This window comes from Perca fluviatilis, chromosome 21 (assembly GCF_010015445.1).
Source record: "Perca fluviatilis chromosome 21, GENO_Pfluv_1.0, whole genome shotgun sequence".
Taxonomy (NCBI): Eukaryota; Metazoa; Chordata; class Actinopteri; order Perciformes; family Percidae; genus Perca; species Perca fluviatilis.
Window position 1 is genome coordinate 22007806 of NC_053132.1, and position 23382 is coordinate 22031187.

Sequence of the window (23382 nt, forward strand, 5' to 3'; positions counted from 1 at the left end):
TTCATTCATGCATCCACCGTACGACTGCAACTAACCCTTCTTTTCATTGTCGGTCGTTTTCTCGACTAATCGATTATTGTGTGGTCTGCAAAATGTCCCAGAATGGTGAAACATGTCCATCAGCGTAACACAATCACTTGATTCGGTCTTAATACATATAATATTAATATCAATAATACACTTTTGTGACTGCTCAAGTTCAAGTAAAATACCAAATATTTTTCCAAAGCCCAAGATGGCGTCCTCAAATGTCTTGTTTTGTCCACAACTTAAAGATATTCAGTGTACTGTCATACTATATAAAATATTCACATTTAAGAAGCTGGAATCTGAGAATTTTTTACTTTTTTCATACAAAATAATCCAAACCCCCATCAAAAGAGTTGGCGATTAATTTCATTAATTGGATATTCTTTTGAAGTTTGGAACAAATAGCCTGTGTTTTAGACATAGGCCTATTGTGTATGTATGAAATGTATATTGCACACGAGAGTCAATTTGTCCATGTGATATATATTGTTGAGACATGGAACCCAAATGCATCTTGACCTGTCAGATGTACATTACAAGCACACAATAATAGCAAGGAGTGCAATCAGAGGTGACACTTTAATAGTTTAAGATTCAACTTGAATCTTGAATCTTGCAGTGTGTGTCCGAATGCTGGATCAAGGCCTATGGCGCTGTACATTGTGGCCTATTACTGCCTGTTTTTACATGAAGGACCCCCAATCAAAACATCACTGGCATCACCATTAGATACAGACCCTATCTATGGAGCAGTTAGAAAATGTAGGCTATGTCATGGTGCAGCATTTTAAGTCTCTCATCCCCGTAGTGGAGGAGCTAATTTTAGCTCTAGCTGCAAAGATGAATTGAATAGTTGTCAACTATTACATTATTCGCCAACTGTTTTTGATAGTCAGTTAATCAGTTTGAGTTCTCGGATTCCCGCTTCTTAAATGAGAATATGTTCTAGTTTCTTCACGCCTCTGTGCCAGCAAACAGAATATGTTTGAGTTGTGGACAAAACAAGACTTTTGAGGAGGTCATAGTGGGCGTTTGGAAAACACCGATCAACATTTTTCACCATTTTCTGACATTTTATAGACCAAACAACTAATCGATTATTCGAAAAAATAATCGACAGATTAATCGACTGCGAAAATGATCGTTAGTTGCGGCCCTGGATAATTGTGCCATGGAAACCTTTGACTGAATCAGCATAAGTATGCCTCACATTTGCCTAACATTTGCCAAAACAACTCTATTTTTAATTATTTTTCCCCTTAGTATTCAACATTTTTTAGTTATTTAAGCTATAGAATTTTTTTTCAACTCTTATTTTTTATTGTATTTTTAAGTCTTTAATTATGCAAAGGCTAAGAAAAAGATAGCGTCGTCACATTAAAAGTGTTGTAACAATGACGTGCGTAGCTCAACGTGTTCGATGAGCCAATCAGCGACTGGTAATGTTACCTGTTGATTGGCTGCAGCAGTCGCAGCTGGCTGACAGCTCGCAGTAATCGTAGTAATTCACCGAGCAGGAGCTGCACAGCATCAGAGCGTGTTTCTCATACATCCCAAAGCCACATTTCACCAAGTTCATCCATTCCGGTTCAGGCATTGGACTCCACTGGTGGATTAATCCCGCATTTACAAACTGCTGCAGCCTGAAGCGGAAACGAGCTACGGTTGAGGAAAATGACGGAGGCGTTCAGACGAAAGGCATGTGACGGGGGTCAGTGTGCTGTGACCGCGGTGCTGCTGTTAACGACGGGTCTAGAACTTGGCGACACATCTATTCTGGGCCGAGAGACAGACACCCCATACCCTGCCAAAGTGTGTGTGTGTGTGTGTGTGTGTGTGTGTGTGTGTGTGTGTGTGTGTGTGTGTGTGTGTGTGTGTGTGTGTGTGTGTGTGTGTGTGTGTGTGTGTGTGTGTGTGTGTGTGTGTGTGTGTGTGTGTGTGTGTGTGTGTGTGTGTGTGTGTGTGTGTGTGTGTGTGTGTGTGTGTGTGTGTGTGTGTGTGTGTGTGTGTGTGTGTGTGAGTGAGTGTGTGAGTGAGTGAGTGTGTGTGTGTGTGGTGAGTGAGTGAGTGTGTGTGTGTGTGAGTGAGACTGGAAATATGAGCCAGCCAGTGTGAGGTAGGCCTACACCACTAAACCTTATATATTAATGCTGCTAATTCTGATGTACGGAAGAGGATTAGGGCCACATGTGAAAATTGTATTTGAGTTCTGAACTTAAAGTCAGAATTTTGGCAAACTCCAACTTTTTTCCTCTGAATTGTGTGTGCTCATATTATGCTTTTTGGCTTTTCCCCTTTCCTTTATTGTGTTATATATATTTTTTTTGTGCACGTTATAGTTGGTTTACAAAGTGAAAAAGCCCAAAGTCCCCCCCAAAGGGACTTACCATCTCCAACAGAAAACACTGTTCACAAACTGCTCCAAACAGCCCTACTGTAGTCCAGCCTTTACTTCAGAGACAAACATGCGTCACTTTGTAACACACGTTATAATGCTTGCCTAGCTGCTAGCGTGGCACGCCCTCATGCTCGGCTTCTGACTGGCTAGTAGTCCTTACCTAGCTACTGCTGTGAAAAGAGGAGCTGCAGCAATGTGCAATACAACAAAAATATGGTGTTTTTTGAAAATTAAACCATGTAAACCTATTCAGATATAACCTCTAAATACAATTGTGAACCTGAAAATGAGCAGAATATCAGCACTTTAGGTAACAAAAAAAAGAGTCACAATTTGACTTTATTGTCTGAGTTTTAAGTCAGAATTCTGACTTTTTTTCCTCAGAATTCTGACTTTAAATTTTAAATAATTTTTTTTTTACATGTGGCCCTAATCCTCTTCCGTACTGATGCGTCCCCTTCCCCTTCTGAGAGAGAATATGTGTCACATCTGTGACAGGGGTTAGCTAGAATGTTTGCCTATATCATTATGTATGACACAAGAAAAACGATAAACCATGTTTGAAAATATATAATAAAAAGTGACAGATTTTGGTCCTCATACAAACAAGCAAGGACACATTGTGTTATTTCTGGCTACCATCTTTGATTGGAAACAGGTTAAAAACATTTTTATGGTGCAACGGATCAAATATTTTTACACCAAAATGGTTAGAATTTGTGAAATGCCTTCTAGGCTGAACAACCTTGTAGGCTTTTGAAAGATTGCTGGGGGTTTATTTTAAGAAAATGGGATGCTTAGCTCTGTGAATGTAATAGTAATACATAAGAGGCACAAAGTGGGGCTACGGATAACCATACAGTAAACGTGCCATAAAACCAAACGGTTAGAAATACAGAGTTAGATGATAATTCTTGGGTTCAGCAGTATTGATTCAGTGTTCACAACAAAAAAATAAATAGTATAATTATTAATATTCTTTTCTAACTGCTTATTTCAAGTGAAATACCAAATACGTTTAGCGTACACCTTCTCACGTATGAGACTTTACAGCCTTTTTTCTGTTTTATGTAATTGTCAGACAAGTTTGGCCTAATGAAGTTTGAAATTGGCAGAATTTAATACATTTATTGATAAAACTAACGATGAAATACAAATGATCGTTAAGTGTAACTATGGTAGTTGGCACCCCTTCCCCCTCTGCCAACAGAGCTCAAACACAGCTGATTAAAAATGAAGTTTCAAATGAGACCAGTGATGTCGTACAGTATGTCACTGGAGTGTTATTCTACATTCATCCCCCTATTAATATACCGCTTCTTTGTAACCCAACACCATGCTGTTCAGCTGCTCCTTAGGTCCCAGTTCACACCCAGACAGACAGGCCTGGTTGTATTTCCGGCCCCCCGTCAAGTAGCCTACATTAGTTGGACAGTCCGACCACAGCAGACAGGGTGAGAATTAACCACAGGCTCTCTGCTTGCATGGAGAAGGGAAATAGACTCGGTAGGAGTCAAAACACTCTGTTTGACTGGATTCAAATTCACAGGCTAAACTGCATCCAGGACATCTACGCTCAGCTGATTAGGGCGGCACTGCACGATACGAGGAAAATATCGAATTGTGATTATTTTGGCTCGATGGTGTTTTAAGCCCCCACCGTCGACTTCAAGGCACCTAACCCTAACCCATTTTGGGCACTGCGTTTTAACCCAAACCCTAACCCTAGTGCCTTCCATGCAGCTCTGCCTGGAAGACGACGTTGGGGGCTTAAAACACCAAACACCATTATGCTCGACTGAAATTGCGATTATGGTTAACGATATTGGAGGGAATGATCATTTTTGCATCACTCTCATTTTCATGGAATAAAAACCAATAATTATATATAGTTATTATAATGTGAGTTTTGCGAGGATCTGTACCAAACAAAGATGTTTTTCTTTAGTCTGTAGGATACGATTTGGAGGCCGGGACGTCTCTGCAGCACCACAATACTTAATTTCCGAATGGTTTGACACATTTTTTTGCCTTTAACAAATATTGTGCTCCCCTGCGATTTGGACATTGTATACGTCCATACTGCAATTTCGATACAATTGCGCTTCATTGTGCAGCCCTACTGCTGATCCTTATTACTCAACAAGCTCAAAACAAACAGCTCCCAATAGAAGCACCCTGTATAGTAGTAGTAGTTGGACACCAGGAATAGAGACTTCAGTGTGAGGATTAACGGCAGGCTAATGAAATGAGACACAGTCCGGGTGGGTGATACTTTTCTTGGCCGGGCTCAAGTTTGTAACTCCTACTAAAGCATAATATGGAGACCACCACCAGACAGGTTTCCAATTTCAGCAATACTGTATATCTTATTGCAAGAAGTGGAAAGGAAATGAAGACTTCCTGTCTTAGGATGGTGCTTCTTCTCATGATTATTGGCTTTGTAAGAGATTTGAATAAAATTTTATGATGAACAGAATCGTTACTGTAGCTGGAGGTAATCGGTCTTGCTTGTATGATTTGGTGTCTTGTTCATTTAGGCTTCTTGCAGCCTCAAATGTTTCATTAGAACTAGGGCTGGCTTTCGTAAATTACGATACCAATACCAGTACCCTTAAAGTGGTACCGATACCAATAGAGTACTTTATTTGATACCTTCCTACTTCCATTCGATACCCATCATGTGAATGGAAGCGTGACCTGCTACCACCGCTGCTCCCCATTTATACAATTCAAAGAATCCAAGAACGCTTGCGGTAATTGGCTGCCACAACCATACAAATAGTCAAATTTTTCTACATCTGGGTATAAAAGGTATGGAATGCAGGTATCGTTTTAACTGGAGAAGTTTTGATACTACATGGTACTAGGGCTGGGTTAAAATATTCGATTCTCCAATTCAAATCAGTCTTTTTATTTATTTTTTTTTAGCGATCTGATCCTGTAATCGATCTTTTAATATATTTTCACCATGGATGTATAATCCACCACTCACTTTTTAGGGGTCATTTCTTAATGTAGACATTAATAACCTGCTGCATTATGAACACATTTTTGAGGGTTGCTTCTTGGTTGTACATAGGCCTGTAACAATTATAACATAATTGTCTAATCGCACTATTTTTACGTAATCGCGGTTCCTTTGTTTAACCCCAATGAATTGCTACATTAGCTAAGGTCCTACATAAGGGGTATGGCTGTTGATGTTAATTGTTGATTTAGTTTGGATATGCCAAATTGTAATTGTATAAGTGATTATTGGTTGCTATTGGTATTATTACTGTTGAGCTAAAGCTATGCTTTTTGTTAGTTTTTGGCACTTGTCCATATACACTTTCATAGCAACAAAAATGACACGAGGGGATACAGTTAGAAAAAACTTTTGTACACATGCAGTGCGGACTATTTTGCCACATAGTTTTTCTAATAGTGATGACTATAATTGTGCTAATTTAATTGAATCTGTTTTTTTGTTAAAGATCAGTGCTTTGCTTTTTATTGATGAGGATAAATGTTCTATTATAAATTTTATGTTCATTTAAGAAAAAAAATGCAAGGTTTTATGATAATAAAGAGGCGTAGCTTACTTCATAGGCTGTATCAGTGATATGACAAAAATACGTTAACTGCAATTCATTCAAAACTTTAATCTGTTTGAAAAAGTCAAATAAATACTTTTTTTTTTTTTTTTTAAATATGGCTAAAAGAGACCATTATATTGTTAATTGCAATTATTCCTGAGACAATGAATTGTACAGGAACATTTTGAATTGTTACAGCTCTACTTGTACAATTCACAGCATACGTTCTCTGAGAATCTCTCATGTCCAAGCAAAATCTAATTTATGTAGTATCGGAAATGTAATCGAATCGAGACCTTGTAAGTCGGAATCGAATCAATTTAAGAAATCATTGGCGGTACCCAGCCCTGCTTGGTGCTGGGTTATTTCGGTAGGTATTGAGTACCGATACCCAGCCGTAATTAGAACAGCCTTGAGTTTTAATTGTCCCCCATTCCTATGAGGTCAGACAAGCTCGAGGATGAAAGTCTGTCTGTGTTTTTAAAAGTGATCGCGTTTCAGTTCAAAGGTTTGGCCTCACCTCCTCCAAACGGCGCCCAGATGACCCGCCGTATGGCCTTGACCCAGTCATCCATGTCAGTCTGGGAGTTTGCCATGAGCAGGAAGGACTCATGGCTGATCGGGGCCCGGTCCTTCTCTCCTGTCCCACCTGGACAGACAAACGATGGAGAGGAAGGAGACACGAGGTAGGGGTGAGTACACCAGTGATTGCAAATATGTATTTGCCAGAACTCTGGCATTTCTTATAGAACTAAACCAGTGGTATGTTGATGAGCAGACATATATTGTAGCTTTTCCATACATCATGTCCCAACCTTTTATTTTTCTTGACAATATGGCAATGATCGCATAAGGGTCAGGAAGTGTCGGGCCCTGGGGTTGATAATCCATGCATGTGTTTTTAATACAGTTTGCTACTTTGCTTATTGGTGGTGGTTAACCTAACAGTCCTATTGGACACTCTAGACAACCGTTAAAATGGTGTTGGCAAGATAATAACATCCAAACAAGATGTAAATCTAGCATCATCATCAAATTGAAATACAGCACCACACAATATTTAAATTCAGAAATTGATGCCTGCATTTAGTCCAACAATGTTCTTTTTAATGACTTTGTTTAAAGATTTTTTTGAGGGCTTTTGGCCTTTTTAAAGTCAAGAGTCAAGAGGACAGATGAAGACAGGAAAGTGAGGAGAGAGTTGGGGGATGACATATTTGAGAAGGTGTACACTAACAATATTTGGTATTTTACCTTAAAATTAGCATTTACAAAATAATATTAATATTCTTTTGTATTAACACTGAATTAAATGACTGTTATACTGCTGAACACAATAATTATCATCCAAGTGTGTACCTGTACTGTAGCTGATTCTTTTTTGGGCTTTTTAAAAACTTTTATTTGAAAGGATAGATGAAGACAGGAAAGGGGGGGAAGAGAGGGGGAGAAGGGACATGCAGCAAAAGGCCACGGGCTGGACTCTAACCTGGACCGCTGCAGTAAGGACTGAGCCTTAGTATACCAAAAAATAGGGTTGATTCAGATAAAAACCAATGTGCTGGAAAGGTTTCTCACCACTAGATGGCACAATTGTCCTGTTAGGCATTTTCTGCGTTTGTACTTACTGTAATTACTGTATGGCACCAGTTTACATTTCATTCAATGCATTAAACTGCTTGGCACTGTGATCCAGAGCAGCTTTCAGTGAGTGCACAAGTCAAGGTAGCCTCAATTTTTAAAATTTTCACACATGCCTCACTTAACACTGTGAAACACGATCGACCGCTACATAAAAACCCCATTAACACCACAGAGCGCAAATATATCGTATTATCTTGAACCCATCACCTTGGTGCATTGACTGTTTTCTTCTGCTTGCACGTTTAAATAATCTGGGACATAATGTCATCGGTTTCCCTGTTTGTCTGAGCCATTTGTGTCGGATGCTATTGTTGCCACAGTCCCAGTCATTGTTGTCCCAGTCATTTAGCTGCGAGGAGGGAATCCAAATATAAACAGCGGTGCCATAAAGCTAAGTGCCATTGTCACCCAGCTTTGCAAAGTCACACTGTCATGACAAACAACGCTGTGGTCTGTCTTCAGATGTGCCCCAGTGCGGTGGAAATAGTGAACTGAAGATATAGCCTTATTTGATATTTTGCCCTCATTAAATGCATAGAGTCTGCGTATGAGAATATGCACAATATTAATTATTAATATCCAGTTTGCCCTCAGGAAAAGAGGTAAATTAAAAGGGTGATTTGAAAAAAAAAAAGGGAGAGGACACTTAGACATTAAGGAGCCTTGGCACATCGAACACTTCCTTTTTAATCAATCAGGCCCTGATAACACACAGACATGCACACACAGACAGACACACACACACAGACACACACACACAACAGCCGCAGAGCCACTTAAAATCAATCCCGACATAGCCGACAGACACCAAAAGTATTGGAACATCCAAGTCTTGCTAGATGAGGAGTACAAAGTTCCTATTTGGAGCCAATTAAGATAACACTGACTGCAGGCAAATGTTAAACTGAGTTTTCCTCCCAAAGTCTCAGGATCAATTTGATTTCCACGTGGTGATCATCAGACAGGCGTTGACATTTTAGCCAAGCTTAAGCCTGTTGAGTGTCTGACATTTAAGAACTGAAGCTATAATTCTTTACAATTATAGTTCCCTAAAATGTCTGACTGCTCGTAGACGCTGCTGAATGGGAGATGTGGACAAGAAAGAAGGCAGGAAAAAGAACAGGTAATTCTGAAAAGTGCTGAAATCCTTTCTGATGTCACGATGGGAGCTTTTTAAATTGCTAACATGAAGAGAGAGAGGGCCCTTCTGAGTATGAGAAGAGGTGATGTAATGCACCTTTTGATGTTGGATCGCCCTCAGTGGTCCTCAGTTCTTAAGCATCAATCGTCTTGCATCGAAAGCATCAAACCTTGTTATTTCAACAAAGATGGAACTATTATTTTGTTAGCATTAGGGCTGCATACGATTATTTTTCTTCTTGATTAATCTGTCGATTACTTTCTCTATTAATCGATTAGTTGTTTGATCTATAAAATGTCAGAAAATTGTGAAAAATGTTGATCAGTGTTTCCCTAAGCCCAAGATGACGTCCTCAAATGTCTTGCATATTCAGTTTACTAGCATAAAGGAGTAAAGAAACTAGAAAATATTCACATTTAAGAAACTGGAATCAGAATTTTCATAAAAAATTACTCAATGTGATTAATCGATTATCAAAATAGTTGGCGATTAATTTAAATATTGACAACTATTCGATTAATCTTTGCAGCTCTAGTTAGCATTCAACAGCCATGAATTTTTGATATTGTCCCAAGTTACTTGAAAAGTGTAATCAACTACTCATTGAAAAAGTATAATTACATAACTCAACAGCAAAACTAATTAATTTCATTACTTGTACATTACTTTTGTTAGAAACCAGGAGGATGTGTTTACTGACCATCAACAGCTAGCTTAAAGTTAGCCCCGCTAACTTTACGCAGCAGTACAGTCCCATCCTCACAAGCTGCAAGGGTTATACACCCTCCGCCCCTGAACAAAACTAGATTCCTGAACGTAGGTTTACTTAACGTTAGCAAGCCAGCTAAGAACACTCAACATGTACAGTGAATTGGCGAACTGTAGAGTGAACTGCTTTTGGTAGAAGATGCCCCTGCGTCAAGCTAACAGTCTCTAACACTACTGAACGCACATAAGTGATATCAATCCTACTGAAAAACAGAAAACAAGCAGATACATCAAAGTACCAAGGGTTACTAGAAAAGAGGTATACATTTTTACATATAAGTATAAATGTTGTTACACTATTTTTTGTATTAGTAAGCATTTAGTGCTAGCTTTTTAGTGCTACCGTCAAACTGCCTCACCCTGTTTCCAGTGCATAGGTACCGTATGCTAAAATAAGCTAATTGCGTCCTTGCTGTAGTTTCCTTTCTAGCGCACAGACATGCGAGGGGTATTGGTCTTCTCATCTAACTCTTGGCATATTTCCCAAAATGCCAAACAATTCTTTTAAAACATTTCATTTTAGTTTAGTGGTTTTTAGAGGCTTTAACCACTCTTCATGCAGTTTATACACCGTTTGGTGTGTCGGTGTGTCTCATGTCCTTCAGGCCAAGTCCTGTATTAATAATGCGACTGATGAATGGGCGCTATGAATTGTGTGGGGATCAACTTTACATGACCTCTGTGCTGCTTATTATTAGTATTATGAGAGAGAGAGAGAGAGAGAGAGAGAGAGAGAGAGAGAGAGAGAGAAGCCAATAGCATTCTAGCTTGTGTGTCAGAGAATTCAAACATTGTTGCTGCTTTGTATTGTTAGTTGATAGACAATCAGCATTTTAGGATTTCTGCTCAGCTTGTTGAACCCTTCACTTAAGACTGTTTTCACGAGTAGTATGACGAGCCATTTTGGCACTTAACTACTCAAGCTTACAAACCACTTTTTACACTTTTCTTAACAAAATGTAATATTCTAGAAAGGATACATTTTGCAGGACGGTGATGGTAACTTGATTTATAGTGCTAAAAGCTGTGCAAGAAACAATAAAAAAGGGAGGGAAAGAGTACAAAATTGAAAAAATACTTGGAAAAACAATGCTGAATACGCAAACTTTACTGGCCAGACTAAAGATACTCATGGATAACCTCCCAGTGAATACTAAACCACAACCAAAGACCCCTGGCCTTACAGCCGCTCTTCAGATCTGACCTCATGTTTTTCATCCAGCTGTGGACACAACAAGCTCCCACCACAATATATACTGCATGTGACACACACTATGAGTACAGTAGACACGGAACCAGACATACTGTATCAGTAACTGTGTGTAGCAGACCCATCAATCGTGCAGCTACAGTATCTGTAAATAAATGTAATCATTAGCTGCTTCGAAAGAGTTTTTAAGTCACCAGATGATAAAAAATGTCCTATCAGGGTACTTCCTGCCTTGCTAAATAGATACCAAGATCAAAGTTGCAATACATCTTAAAAAAAGAAGAAAAAAGAATATGTCTGAACCTAAAGTACGTTGCCGGATGGGAATTATTGAACCAAATACTTTTCTTCTTTTTCTTTGTTCGGTGACAATTCATCCACTTCTGCAGAAGTACATGTAGGTGGCTTTCCGCAAAACTGTGCATATAAAGCCAGTCTGCTGTCTATCTGTGTCTTGTTTATTCATAGAAAATTGAAAATAAATCATCCTTTAAAGAATAGATTTAGTTTGAAAAGGCCATAAAGAAGAGGTTGCATATCTGAGCTTCCATCAGTCTCAAAGGTACTCACGCGCTCCACTCCAGCCTCTACAACACGAGTTCAAAATCTCCAGCATCTGTTTCCAGTTACCTTGGAGATGTTGTTTCTTCAGTCCGTCCGGCTTGCAGCACACCGGCCCCATGTCTGAGTGAGCCGCAGCTGGGACTGGCTCCGGCTCTGGCTCCGGCTATGGCCTAAAGCTGCAGCATGAAGCGGCTTCTCCGTCAGGGCTTTGCCCGCTTGGAAGCAGATCAGTACGCAGGTAGCACTGACGGCCAGAACCTGCCAGTGAGGCATGCTCGATTGCCAGCCGAGACAAAACTCGTCAAACGAGTCCCCCTTCTTACCCTTCACTCATTTGTTGCGTCCATTCATTCGCTCTTTTCTTCCTGTTTCTTTCATTCAACAGTGTGGGCAGCAGGTTCGTTCCCTCAGCCCCCCTGGGGAGAAGCAAATCCCTGAGGAGGAGTGGAACAAGGCTCTTTCTCTCTCATTCTGCCTCTCCCTCTCTCTCTCTGGGTGTGTGTGTGTGTGTGTGTGTGTGTGTGTGTGTGTGTGTGTGTGTGTGTGTGTGTGTGTGTGTGTGTGTGTGTGTGTGTGTGTGTGTGTGTGTGTGTGTGTGTAGTAGCAGAGAGATGGGCTGTCCTCCAATCTTTGCCAAACAAACTTGTATACACACAGACACACACACAGACGCACACACACAAAACAGACAATAGCCATCAATGTCTGTGAGATGAAGGCAGAAGTGTAGACTTTGGATTCTTCCCACTTGTTCCACGATCATACAGAACCGTATGAATGGAATATTCTCTTTGCACTTTTGCCACTTTCTATCACTGATTACTATAACACAAAATTGACCCTGCTGTTCACAGGAAGTCTGAGTGTGGCTCTGTCTATTTCTTGAAAATGCCACTTAGCCTAAGCTTATAGAGTGCAAGCGTGTAGGTGATGCGTGCTTCGATACAACTCTGTAGTCCTCATTCTCCATTTTATCCGTTTATGAAGAGAATCTTTTCTTAAAAAAAATACTAGCTGAGAAACGCTAACAAAACATTCGACATGGTTAAAGACAGCACATTCTCCAGGCTCTATATCTTCATCTAAACTAATTAAGCAAAGGCATGCCTTTCTAAATATTAACCAAACAGAGATAGAACCTGCCTGAGGTTGTTTTTGGTTCTTGTCAAAATAATCTACAATTGAAATATGCTGTGGACCTAGTTATTCTTATCAAATGTTTTGGCCACCACCATACCTGGACTACCTGTTCCAATTATTAATATTTTTATTCAAACAAGATACAAGAAAAGCCATGACAGCACTGCCTTCTCTGTTTTGATTAATCCTCACAGCAACGATTACTAAACAACAAAGATGGAGGCTAAATTAAATACTGTACAGAAGAGCAATCTCACACAATATGAACCATTATAATACATTAAAGATATATTAAGCATCGCTTGTTAAGTTGCATTCTTTTTCATACTGTAAATGACAAGAATATTGAGTCAATGTGATTTTTGGTTTGGTGTAACGTCTTCACTGTCCTCAGTGCGACCACAACATTCTTGAAATTGTTTGTATTTACAGTAATGTATGTTTATTTATCCCACTGACCCACATTTACAGTGTAAGATTGGTACCTATGGGGGGTTAAAGCATGACTGTCGGTGTTTGTGTATACACTGCAAAAAGTCTTAAGTCGTGTAGTCTAATATCAGCCACCAGGAGTGACCAGTATTTTCACGCAAAGTTACAAAATCTAAAGCAGAAAGTAGTGCAGCTATAAGATAAGATCTGAAAAGTAATAGTTTGACATTTGCGGGACATTGGTGCATTTGATTTCTTGCTAAGAGTTAGATGAGTGGATTGACACCACTCTCACATCTATGCTGTGAGAACATTTGCGTTTATAGGATGGAGAAGGTATGACCCGCCCTACTCCGCCTCTGATTTGCTAGTACTCGTTGCTTTAGTTGGTTGGATTGGTTAGGTTTAGGCATGAAGAGTGAGATTGGTAAAGGTTAGGGCAAGAATACCAGGGTAAGCCAATCGGAGGCGGAGTAAGGCAGAGTGGGGCGGGACATCCCTTAGCCGTCCTAGGAAACGCAAATTTGCGTACAGCCAACAAGCTTAATTTAGCACAAAGACTGGAAACAGGGAGAAACAGCTAGCCTGGCTCTGTCCAAAGTCTACTTATTAACACTTTATATATTGTTTGTTTAATTCATACACAACCTGAAATGTAAGCTGCTGCTAGCTGACATTTTAGTAGTATCAATTTTCTCATCTAACTGTCTAACTATGTCCTTTTTAATAGAACAACAAAAAATCACTCTCCCCTTGGATGCATCTAAAATCACAATACCCGAGAATCTTAATGTGACATTTTTCTTTAAACCTCCCTATTTGACCCTATATGCGTCTTGCAATGCCTTTTTAAATGGCTATGGTTCAAAACCTGGCTACAAACAGACCCATTGAGGATTACCATAATAGCCAACATATAGTTGTGTTAATATTACAGATGTCAGTGGGCAAGGGTAACAGTAACGGACGTGGGCTTGTTGTTGCTCATCGGTACAATAGCAATTTCTAAAACACAGAAAAATCCTGCGCGGACAGTGTGCGGACTGCCTAAATGGCTAGTCCACCATAATGAATTAGCAGAAGCCGTCATGTTTGTACAGGCACAAAGTGTGTTTTGTGTGTGTGGGCTGTTTTCCAGATGGCTTAATTGCTTCACACTAACCACAAACGGAGGGCTTATAGCCTTGAGTCAGCCATTAAATACAAAGAATATTTTAGAATACACAGTTATTTGCCCATTTCCTTCATGCCTACAGGCTCCGAGACGAGCTCAGTTCAGACTCTGTCTTTGTTTGGGTGCACTGCTCGCTCTGTCTGGACTACAGATAAAAAAAAGCACGGTGGGAGTCCCATTTTTTTAATTGCTTGCATGTTTAACTACCACTGTTATTTCACTCAAATGCCAAGAGGAAATTACAAGGAGCAGTGGGGTTGAATTTTGGACTTCTTTTGCTTCCACTGAGCAACATTTAGAACTGACTGCCAGGAGAACTGTTATTCTGGTGAATGTGTTGTGGAGATTTTTATTCTGGCTATGATCCTGAAATTGTGTTTCCATGACACATTATGAATGCTAACTACTAAATGATGATTTCACATTTTTTTTCTACATTTATTCAATCCGTTAGGATGCTGTTCTTTTCCCCATCCCTCAATCTGCTTCATAGACGAGGCCTGTAGGTAAAGCCATAGCCGTGGAAAAAGAAGTGCACTGGTGACGTTTAACACTGTGTGTGTGTGTGTGTGTGTGTGTGTGTGTGTGTGTGTGTGTGTGTGTTGTGTGTGTGTGTGTGTGTGTGTGTGTGTGTGTGTGTGTGTGTGTGGGGGTGTCAGGGGTTCAGCATCTTGCTATCTGTCTTGTATCTACCTTTTGCAACAGAGCTGGGTACTCCAGAATAACACGCACGTCTAACAAAAGCAAAGCCCATCAGTCAGTAACATGGCCCAGATGAACAGCCGAGGTCTCCGGGCGCCTTTTGAAGGGCAGGGCTACAATTACAGTCGACAAAAGAGTGCTGAAAGTGAGAGAAACCCAACAGCTTCATTTCTGCGCTGGTCTGACCTCAAATCGATGGTTTATCATCAGTCTGGGAGTCCATAATCTGTTAGCAGTATTGCCTCTTAGATGTGTGGTTTCCTACTACTTGGTTTCAAAGTCGCAGCTACTGTACTACTGCTATTGCCAGGCATTTATTGTGCGCTAAAGTAGATTAGAAAACGAGGAAGAAAAGAGGGAAGGCTAGGTATTTTTTTTTCTTCTTCTCTTGAAGGGAGGGTAATGTAAAAAAAAATGTTTAGATGTTCTCTGTCATTTTTATTTCATCCTGGATTTATTTTCGCCTCCCCTTAGAATGAATACATTTAAACTCTGTGCTTCTGCTCCTCCTCTACATGTTTGTCTTTCATAAGTCCACATTCCAGATAACAGTCCTTATGAGACATGTCAAAAACGTCCCTTAAACAGTCCCTGGCCCAATCCCAAAGTCCTACCAATGTGGAATTTCAAAGGGCGTGAGGGTTTGAGTACACACTTACCGAGCCCTTTCCGTGAGTCTGCATCGATGCAGGGAATTACCCACAGTTCAAAGCATTGTGACGTTTACCACGGAGACGATAGGGAAATCCGGAAATTACGAAGGTAAGCAAACAGCACGACACACGACCACGGAACGGACCAACCTGTTGTCCTGCTTGTAAAACAAGAGTTTGGAATCAGGCAGCCGTCAAGTTAAGGACTCATGTACAAGGCCTCATCGAAGAACCCTTAAGAACCACTCTTCTCCTTTTATCAGTGATGGCTGAGATGTCTGTGAGTGGCTGTTTTTTCATTGGCCAACAGTAAAGACTCTTTGCTTTCCTATTAGAAGTGAATAGCATATAAGAGCGGAAGGCATTTGTGTAAAAGAGCTTCGGTGCTTGTTGCTGATTAGGGTTTTGCCAGAGCTGGCAGAGAGTTTCCAATAAGCTGCCGTCTCCCTGGTTAAATAAGACTTTTTTGTTTTTAACCTCTTTTTTTTTTTTTAGAATCTAACCTTTTCGAAAACCTATCTCTATCTCCTCCTTTGACCTGCATCCTTCTCTTTCTCCCGGTCTCTTTGCATCTGTCCCCCAGCCAACTACTTTCCTCCCTGGGTCGCTGCATTATCATCAGAATCAGAACTACTAATGTTTGTCTCTCATTACGGTGGTATCACCAAGACGGCGCCAACGGTGGTCGCCACCGTGATTCGGTGATCATTGTTTTGACTTTGTTTTTGTTGTAAATTCAGTTTTCTGCTGCCATTCCCTAAGTACTTTCACCGGAGATGAGTCCATGAACATCAGGGCAACAGCACCTGCGCACTAAATTCCCACTTTTCCGGCATCTTCCGTGGATTTATTGGACATTCTTATCAAAGGTGCGTTAACTGTGGCCCATGCAGTGAATGGCAGGAGAAGGAGACAAGGTAAAAGGGCCGGTGTGCTATTTGTGCTATCTGCCCTTTCCTTCCCTCCCATCTTGCCTCTCAGGGTGCTAGCTCTGTCCGTAGAAACTCAGCGGGCTTCTCACCCCTCTGCTATGTTTACTTTGCTATAAACCGAACACACACAGACTGACAACCCTGTCGACTATTCCAAACACAGGCAGAGACCTACAGAGCAAACAGTCCTCTAATGACTGAGTGATAAAGAGAGCCAGGAGATTGTACTACACTACCAGTGAGCTCAGCTGCCGGGTTGAAGGGGTGCAAATCGTAAGTTTTAATCACGGTACATTATTATATTCTATAGATTCTTTGGACAACGATACGATATTTGCTGACATCACAAAGTCTGCCACGATACGAATTTGATGCAATTCACGGGCCCGCGATCGAAATGAGACAATTTCATGTGCCCATTTCACACAATCGGTTCCACTTATATCAACTTATAAAAAGCAACTAAAAAAAGGATTTGACACTTTTATTTCTGAACTCCTCCAGCCATTTCAATGAAAAACGGATTTTTTTGAATTAAAAACAGTAAATGTAAAGTGGGAATTTCAAAATAAAGGTGCATCTTAAAGATATGTACTCGGGGCCCTTTGCTGCATGTCATCCCCTTTCTGTCTTCCCTTTGCTGTCTATCTGCACTATCTAATGGAAATAAATAAATAATACACATCGGTATTTTTTTACTTTGCGCCAATGATGCCGAGTCGTTGATCATTGAATCGACATATCGATCCAGATGGATGTATCGTTGCACTCCTGCTGCGTTGCAGTTTGGATTGCCCATTTGGACTTGATTTTGAGAATAAACTAGTAGTTTTATAGAGGTGTCATGGTTACAGCCCCTCAAAGGCTTCCACTACGGTGGCCGACAGGGGCAAACGCACTGCCACGTAAAAAAAAAAACCCAACATGCAAATAGACGAAACACAAGCAAATTAAGAAATCATCTTCATTAATTTGACAACACATGCGCAGCATTTAGCGAACACGCTGCAAATACACACAACACAACCGAATACAGAAGCGCGCTGCAAAAACAGAAATGATGCAAAATGAAAAGCACACAAACCCCGAAAACAAATGCAACAGAAAATCGCTGCATCCAGTTTACACAACGGAAGTTCTTCAGGCCTCTAGGGGGAGCGCTGAGTGGAACAGCTTGACTTACGATCCCACGGGGAGGGAGGGAGGGAGGTAGGGAGGGAGAGAGAGAGAGCAGATGAGAGAGCAGATGAGAGGTTTGCTTTGGAAACGGGAAGAAAAGAGTAGTAAAGAGGGGAATATTCATTTTTACGTTTGGCCCCAGTCTTTTACAGCATTATAAAAGAGCAACCGGTTTACGTAGCTACCGTGTTAGAGACTGACTTCTACAAGAGCTTGCTAGCTAACACTAGTTCAAAGCCCAAATATGTTACTAAAAAGTAGAACACACATTAAAAATCTAATAAAAAAATGAGGAGAGCAAAACATCCACTCTCTCTGACATAACCTTGCCTTCCGTTGTGTAAACTGGATGTTTTGTCTATTGGCATGTTTTCTTAAAGCTACATTGTGTAATAATTTCTCCCATCTAGCGGTGAAATTGTATATGACTACCAGCTGAATATTACTTTCTAGCCCCTCCCATTCCGAGCGTGTTTTAACTCCTACGGTGGCCGAACCCTGAAATTAGCTCTTAGTATCTCCATCGTTTACACGCAGCTGTTCTAGCCACTGCAGTATTAACTTTGGTCTTGTTGCTTTGCCTGGCGCGTTGTCGTTTTAATTCTCTTTTTCACTTCCCTGGCGAGTAATCTCCCCCTGGCATTCGTCACGGTCCCGCTGAGTGTAAAAGCGCGAAATGTATTTGGCCAATGTGTTTTAAAGACGGAGACGCAACATGCCGGCCGAGCGACTCGCCCGTATGTATTCTGAATGATTCTAAATGGCAGATTCGAGAATTACGAGAATACTTATATTAGTAGGTGGAAGCGATTTCACATGAATGAGCACATATTTGTCAAAGAACAAAGTTTTTTTTTTTTGAAAAATCAACAAAAAAAAAAAATGACACAATGTAGGTTTAAGTTGCGGTGCTTTTGCCCCTGTCGGCCACCGTGTTCCACTGATGACTTTTTCTTTTCTTTTTCTTTATATGCCTCAACATGAGTCAAAACATCACACATACGAACACACTTCAAGACACGTACAAGCAAGTGCTGTATTGATTGAGTCAAAACTTGAAGGGCTGCATGAGGTCAGTCTAACCAGATGGTTCAGCCGCAGGCAAAGCCTCTATATGTTAGCTGTGAGTGTAACATGTGGAGCGTGACGGCCCACTAACAGTCCTGAGATCTCCAGTCGCAGAGCAGCTCCCACATGATGGAGTGCCTATTTTATTTTCTATTTATTTGATGGAACTTCTCTTGTAGGAATTGGCTTTCGCAGCTAGAGGTGGAACACTGGTACGTGACATGTCAGCAGCTCTGCCAAGGTAAGGAGATTGGCCACCACAGCGACAATTCTTTTGCTAATAGTGCTCTCTGCTGTCTGAATACAGAATAGCCACCAGAGGATACCTTTAATTATACTGTCGGTTTAACACAGGACTGATGTTTTCAAAGCAGTACAGATAAGAACCACTGTTTCCTTTCAGATCATGATCACAAATCCAAGAACACAGCATACATAATGTGTCTCTTATTATGTTTCTCAACTGTGGTTCCATTTATATATTCGCTTGTATGTGTTTTTTAGACACTTTCAATAAGGAAATATTGCAGTGTTGGGTAACACTTTACTTGAAGGTATCTACATAAGAGTGACATGACACTGTCATGAACACATGACACTGTCATGACACATTAACCCTAACCATATCTATATCTTGTCATGACAAAAACCAGATGACACTTACTAAAATAAGCGTTATATCATAAAGGTTAATGACTTGTTTATAATGTTTATTAAACGTTCATGACAGTGTCATGCCACTCTTATGTAGATACCTTCAAGTAAAGTGTAACCCAGTGTTGTTGCTTCATGCATCACTTCAAAATCACATTTTTGGGAAATATCTCCTCTGTACCAGCTAGGGTACCTCTCCATAGGTGTGCTTCTACTGTTTATGGTGTAAAAATTCTTTCTATCTTCAACTCCTTTTAATGTTCTTTGTAATGTGCTGTGTTAGGCTGTTCTTATGAACCATTGGTACAAATAGCTACAAAAAGTGATGTACTGCAATTCGTATGTATTCCACGTATTTATTGCTGTATGCGCCGCCACCACATTGACTGCTGCTGTATAAGAGCGCTCTGGTCTGCATAGGGAGGAAGTCAGGGTGAATGGGTGGCTCATAAAACACAAGGCTTTCAAGCGGGGGAGCGGAGTGGTGTCCGGAGGGGGGGGAGGTGTGTTCGTGTGTTCGTTTCCCGGGAGTTCTACTTAAGGGGGCCGGTGTTTTTTACACCACAATCAAACCACAATCTTTTGTCTAATCTTAACTAGTCTTTTTGATGCCTAAACGTAACTGTCACCGCCGCATGACGCTCACCTTTTGTCAGCCGTTGCAGTTGAGTTCACTCATGGTGACACGGTTACCTTTTCTCGGCTAAAGTTAACTGTAAAGACCGCTGAAGTTTTAACTGTCATGTGACCAGCGCAGGCTATTATACTTGTTCATGGGAATGCGTTGGCTGCATGATGACTGTTGACAATGTTGGCATTTATAACCACCACTTTCACATTGATATTCCAAATAAGATCTGAAAGTTATTAAGTTTGCATTGTGCCTGGATTATTCATAATCTAAGATAAAGCGTACACAGTGAGAATACAAGATATGTGGTAACACTTGAAGGTATCTGCATAAGAGTGACATGACAGTGTCATGACACATGAACCCTAACCCTAACTTGTCATGACAAAAACCTAATGACATAATGTCATAAATGGTTATGCCTTGTTTATGTTTATGACACGTTCATGACAGTGTCATGTCACTCTTATACCTTCAAGTAAAGTGTAACCAGATATGTTGAAAGATGAAGATGAAGTCAAATGTACACTATAGCAACTTGAAGAGCATAAAAGTCATTTATAGTGAATGATTTACAGATGTGAAGCCGAATCAGGGGTAAGAAATGAAGATGGTGGAGGAGGAGGAGCATGAGGCGCTAGTGGGTCTTACCGGGTACAATCTCAAAAAGGTGTCTTCCTGGTTCGTCCGGGTTCGCTGTGAGCTCGTTGACTTGGCATCCCTGCAGAGGTATACAGCCCTGAAATACACAAAGATAGAGAGAGAGGCATTCAAATAACAGGCTGAAATATATTATTTCCATATATGTCTTTTTAGCTTCGCGGCATCCCTTTTTTCTTCTTTGAATTTTATATATATATATATATATATATATATATATACATACATATACTGCCCTACAAAGCAAAAAGGCAGTAACTACGCAGAGTGCAGAACTGAGAAAAATGACTTTAAAGTTATCCTGTCATCCAGCTAAGTAGTTGTAGGTAGATTATTGGACATGTGGCTGTTTTTGTTACTTGATATTAGCTTATTCTTTGTACATATCAATCCTCATATTTAATTTGATATTTTACCCCTATTTTGCAGTTACTGTATTCTTGCTTTGTATTACTTACCAAAAACGTGGCACCATACCAAGGGAAAAGGCAGTAACTACAGATTCTCCAAAAACTATTTTGCCACAACTTGGGCTCTGGGTGTGTTAGATACACTGTATTTGAAATAATTGGAACCATTTGTTTTCCTGAACATGGATATACCAAAACCAAAACTAATTTGACCATTTTAGGTTAATATAATTAAGGGGAATCCAAATTAAATATATAATTTTATATTCAGAAGAAGAAACCGTTCAAAAAATAAATGCTTAGGAACAGGAACCAATGTGTTTGAGCCTGAGAGCTAAGGGGGCAAAATACCTGCCGGCTCGCGCACCAAGAGTTTGTTTTGTTGAAAGGATGCTTACAGTAAATAGAATGTCAGTTTTGCTCACAACTCGCTAACTTCTCTAAACAGTATTTGAATATTTTTCCACCGCTGGTTGGATTATAACTTTGTGACATGAACAACAAAATGATGACATGGCATCGGCGATGATGTGAAGTTACAGAGGATAAAGTTACAGCTAGGAGCAGGGAGGATCAGGGGCAGGTAAGCAAAGCTATTTAAAACATCGCCTGTTAGCATAATGCTATCTGAATGGACCTCTGAGAGAAAGTCCCGCCCTGGCGGCTGACAGGTGTTTATATTGTGATAGCCTAGCCTCTAAATGTTTAATTTAATAAATACATTTGTGTGAAGTTAGAAGGGTGAAATCGCAAATGTTAAAACCGTCTTGTGAGGATGCCGCGAAATCAGCTGTGTGTGTTCACCATGGAAACAGTAACTTCACTGCGCAGGAACACGGTTATTTTTTGTTAGGTAAAACAGAACAAGAATACAGTAATGGATGTTACTGTACTCTTGCTTTGTTTCACTAGGGCTTTTTGCAGTTACTGTACAAACGACTACCATTTTTCTCCAAAACGACACACATTTGAGATAAGATGTTTTGTCACATAACAAAGGATGCCTTGAATGTCATGAAAATGATAATAACTCATTTTTGACCAAAAATGCAGTTACTGCCTTTTTGCTTTGTAGGGCAGTATACATATACATACACACACACACAACAATCTATAGCACAGTTTTTAAGAGGCATGTATGATTTTTACATGGTTTGTATTGACTTTAACGTAAGATGTTCTTTGTGGGCAATATACAGCCACCTGATTGGCTTGGTTTGTGTTCTCTCAGGTTAAAGGTCTTTTCTTACCATCCGGCGAGTTCGTATACATAATTGATCTATATCTGTAACAAATTGTTCTGAGCAGATCTGGGACAGAAAAGTTGGGAGTTCCGGGCGATACGTATATATACTTTCGTAGATACAGTAATATTTTAATACCATGGAGACCACATTTGCAGACCCAGTAGTTTAATTAATAGAAAATAATCACAATTATTTAATCAGATATTTTGTGTTCAGCCCTGACTTAGTTTCCTCCGTACGTGCCTTCTGGCCTTTCTTTCTTTCGTTCTCCCTTCCCCTTCCTTCCTTCCTTCCTTCCTTCCTTCCTTCCTTCCTTCCTTCCTTCCTTCCTTCCTATCGCTCCCCTCTTAACCCCTCTAAAATTGTAAGCGGCCACTCCTGTGATTGAAGAAGGACCCAGACAGATTATCAGAATACATTATCCAGATCAATACCCATTACGCCCGGAGAACGGAGGCCAAGTGAGCTGTGAAGAGATGCCAGCATCTGTGGGTCTGCCCCCGTTAATCTGCACGCTGGCATCCTCCATCAAACTGGGAGGAGAGTCTTCCAAAGCGCTTCAACCAGAGGGCCGGGCTGTCGCCAACATTAGTCGCCATGGCAACAAATGGAAGGGGTGGGAGCTGTGGATGGATGGAGAACAGGGGCAGGGCAGGAACTAAGGGGGGGGGGGAAGCTCCCAAGGGGGTTATGTGCTCGGAATAACACGAGTAAGCTGGCCGAGGATGAATGAATAAGGAGGCAAGACGTCACCCAAGAACACAAATCACAGGGTCGAGCAGTGTTAGCTGGAAATGTAGGATAGTTTGTCCTTTTCTACGCTTTAGTTTGGGGACCGAGTGAGTTTAGAGCACATGTTTTGTTGCAATTCATTTGAAATGGTGCCTACATGCATGAGCCTTTAACAAGCCCCAAACAGATGTGGACACGCCCAGTTTAACCTGGTTTGCACATAAATGCCAATCATCATCCCGGGCCAGAGCACCAGCCCGTACCTGTGAAGACTCGTTCTCTCTTTGGCAGCGCCCTACCCCAGTATCACAGTATCACACACTGCTATTGACTGGTACCGTGTGTGTAAAGGCCTTAAATTGAGGCACATAAACCACCTCAGATACCGCTTTTTTTAACACATGCCACGAACCTCCGGCCAAGTCTTTCAAC

The 23382-nt window shown here is 40.6% G+C and overlaps 1 protein-coding gene across 2 annotated transcripts in view; it reads right to left on the minus strand.

Annotated features, from left to right (window-relative positions):
- si:dkey-191m6.4 (rho GTPase-activating protein 22) overlaps positions 1 to 23382 on the minus strand; it is a 45917-nt gene that overhangs the window by 6473 nt on the left and 16062 nt on the right. Inside the window, exons 3-4 of one of the 2 annotated variants that reach the window (XM_039787630.1) lie at positions 20553 to 20640; positions 6530 to 6658 (exon numbers count right to left, since the gene is read on the minus strand). In XM_039787630.1, the coding sequence (XP_039643564.1) occupies positions 6530 to 6658; positions 20553 to 20640 (217 nt within the window). Of the gene's footprint in view, positions 1 to 1479; positions 1865 to 6529; positions 6659 to 20552; positions 20641 to 23382 lie in introns of those variants that run through there. The other variant, XM_039787631.1, reaches the window with a different exon arrangement.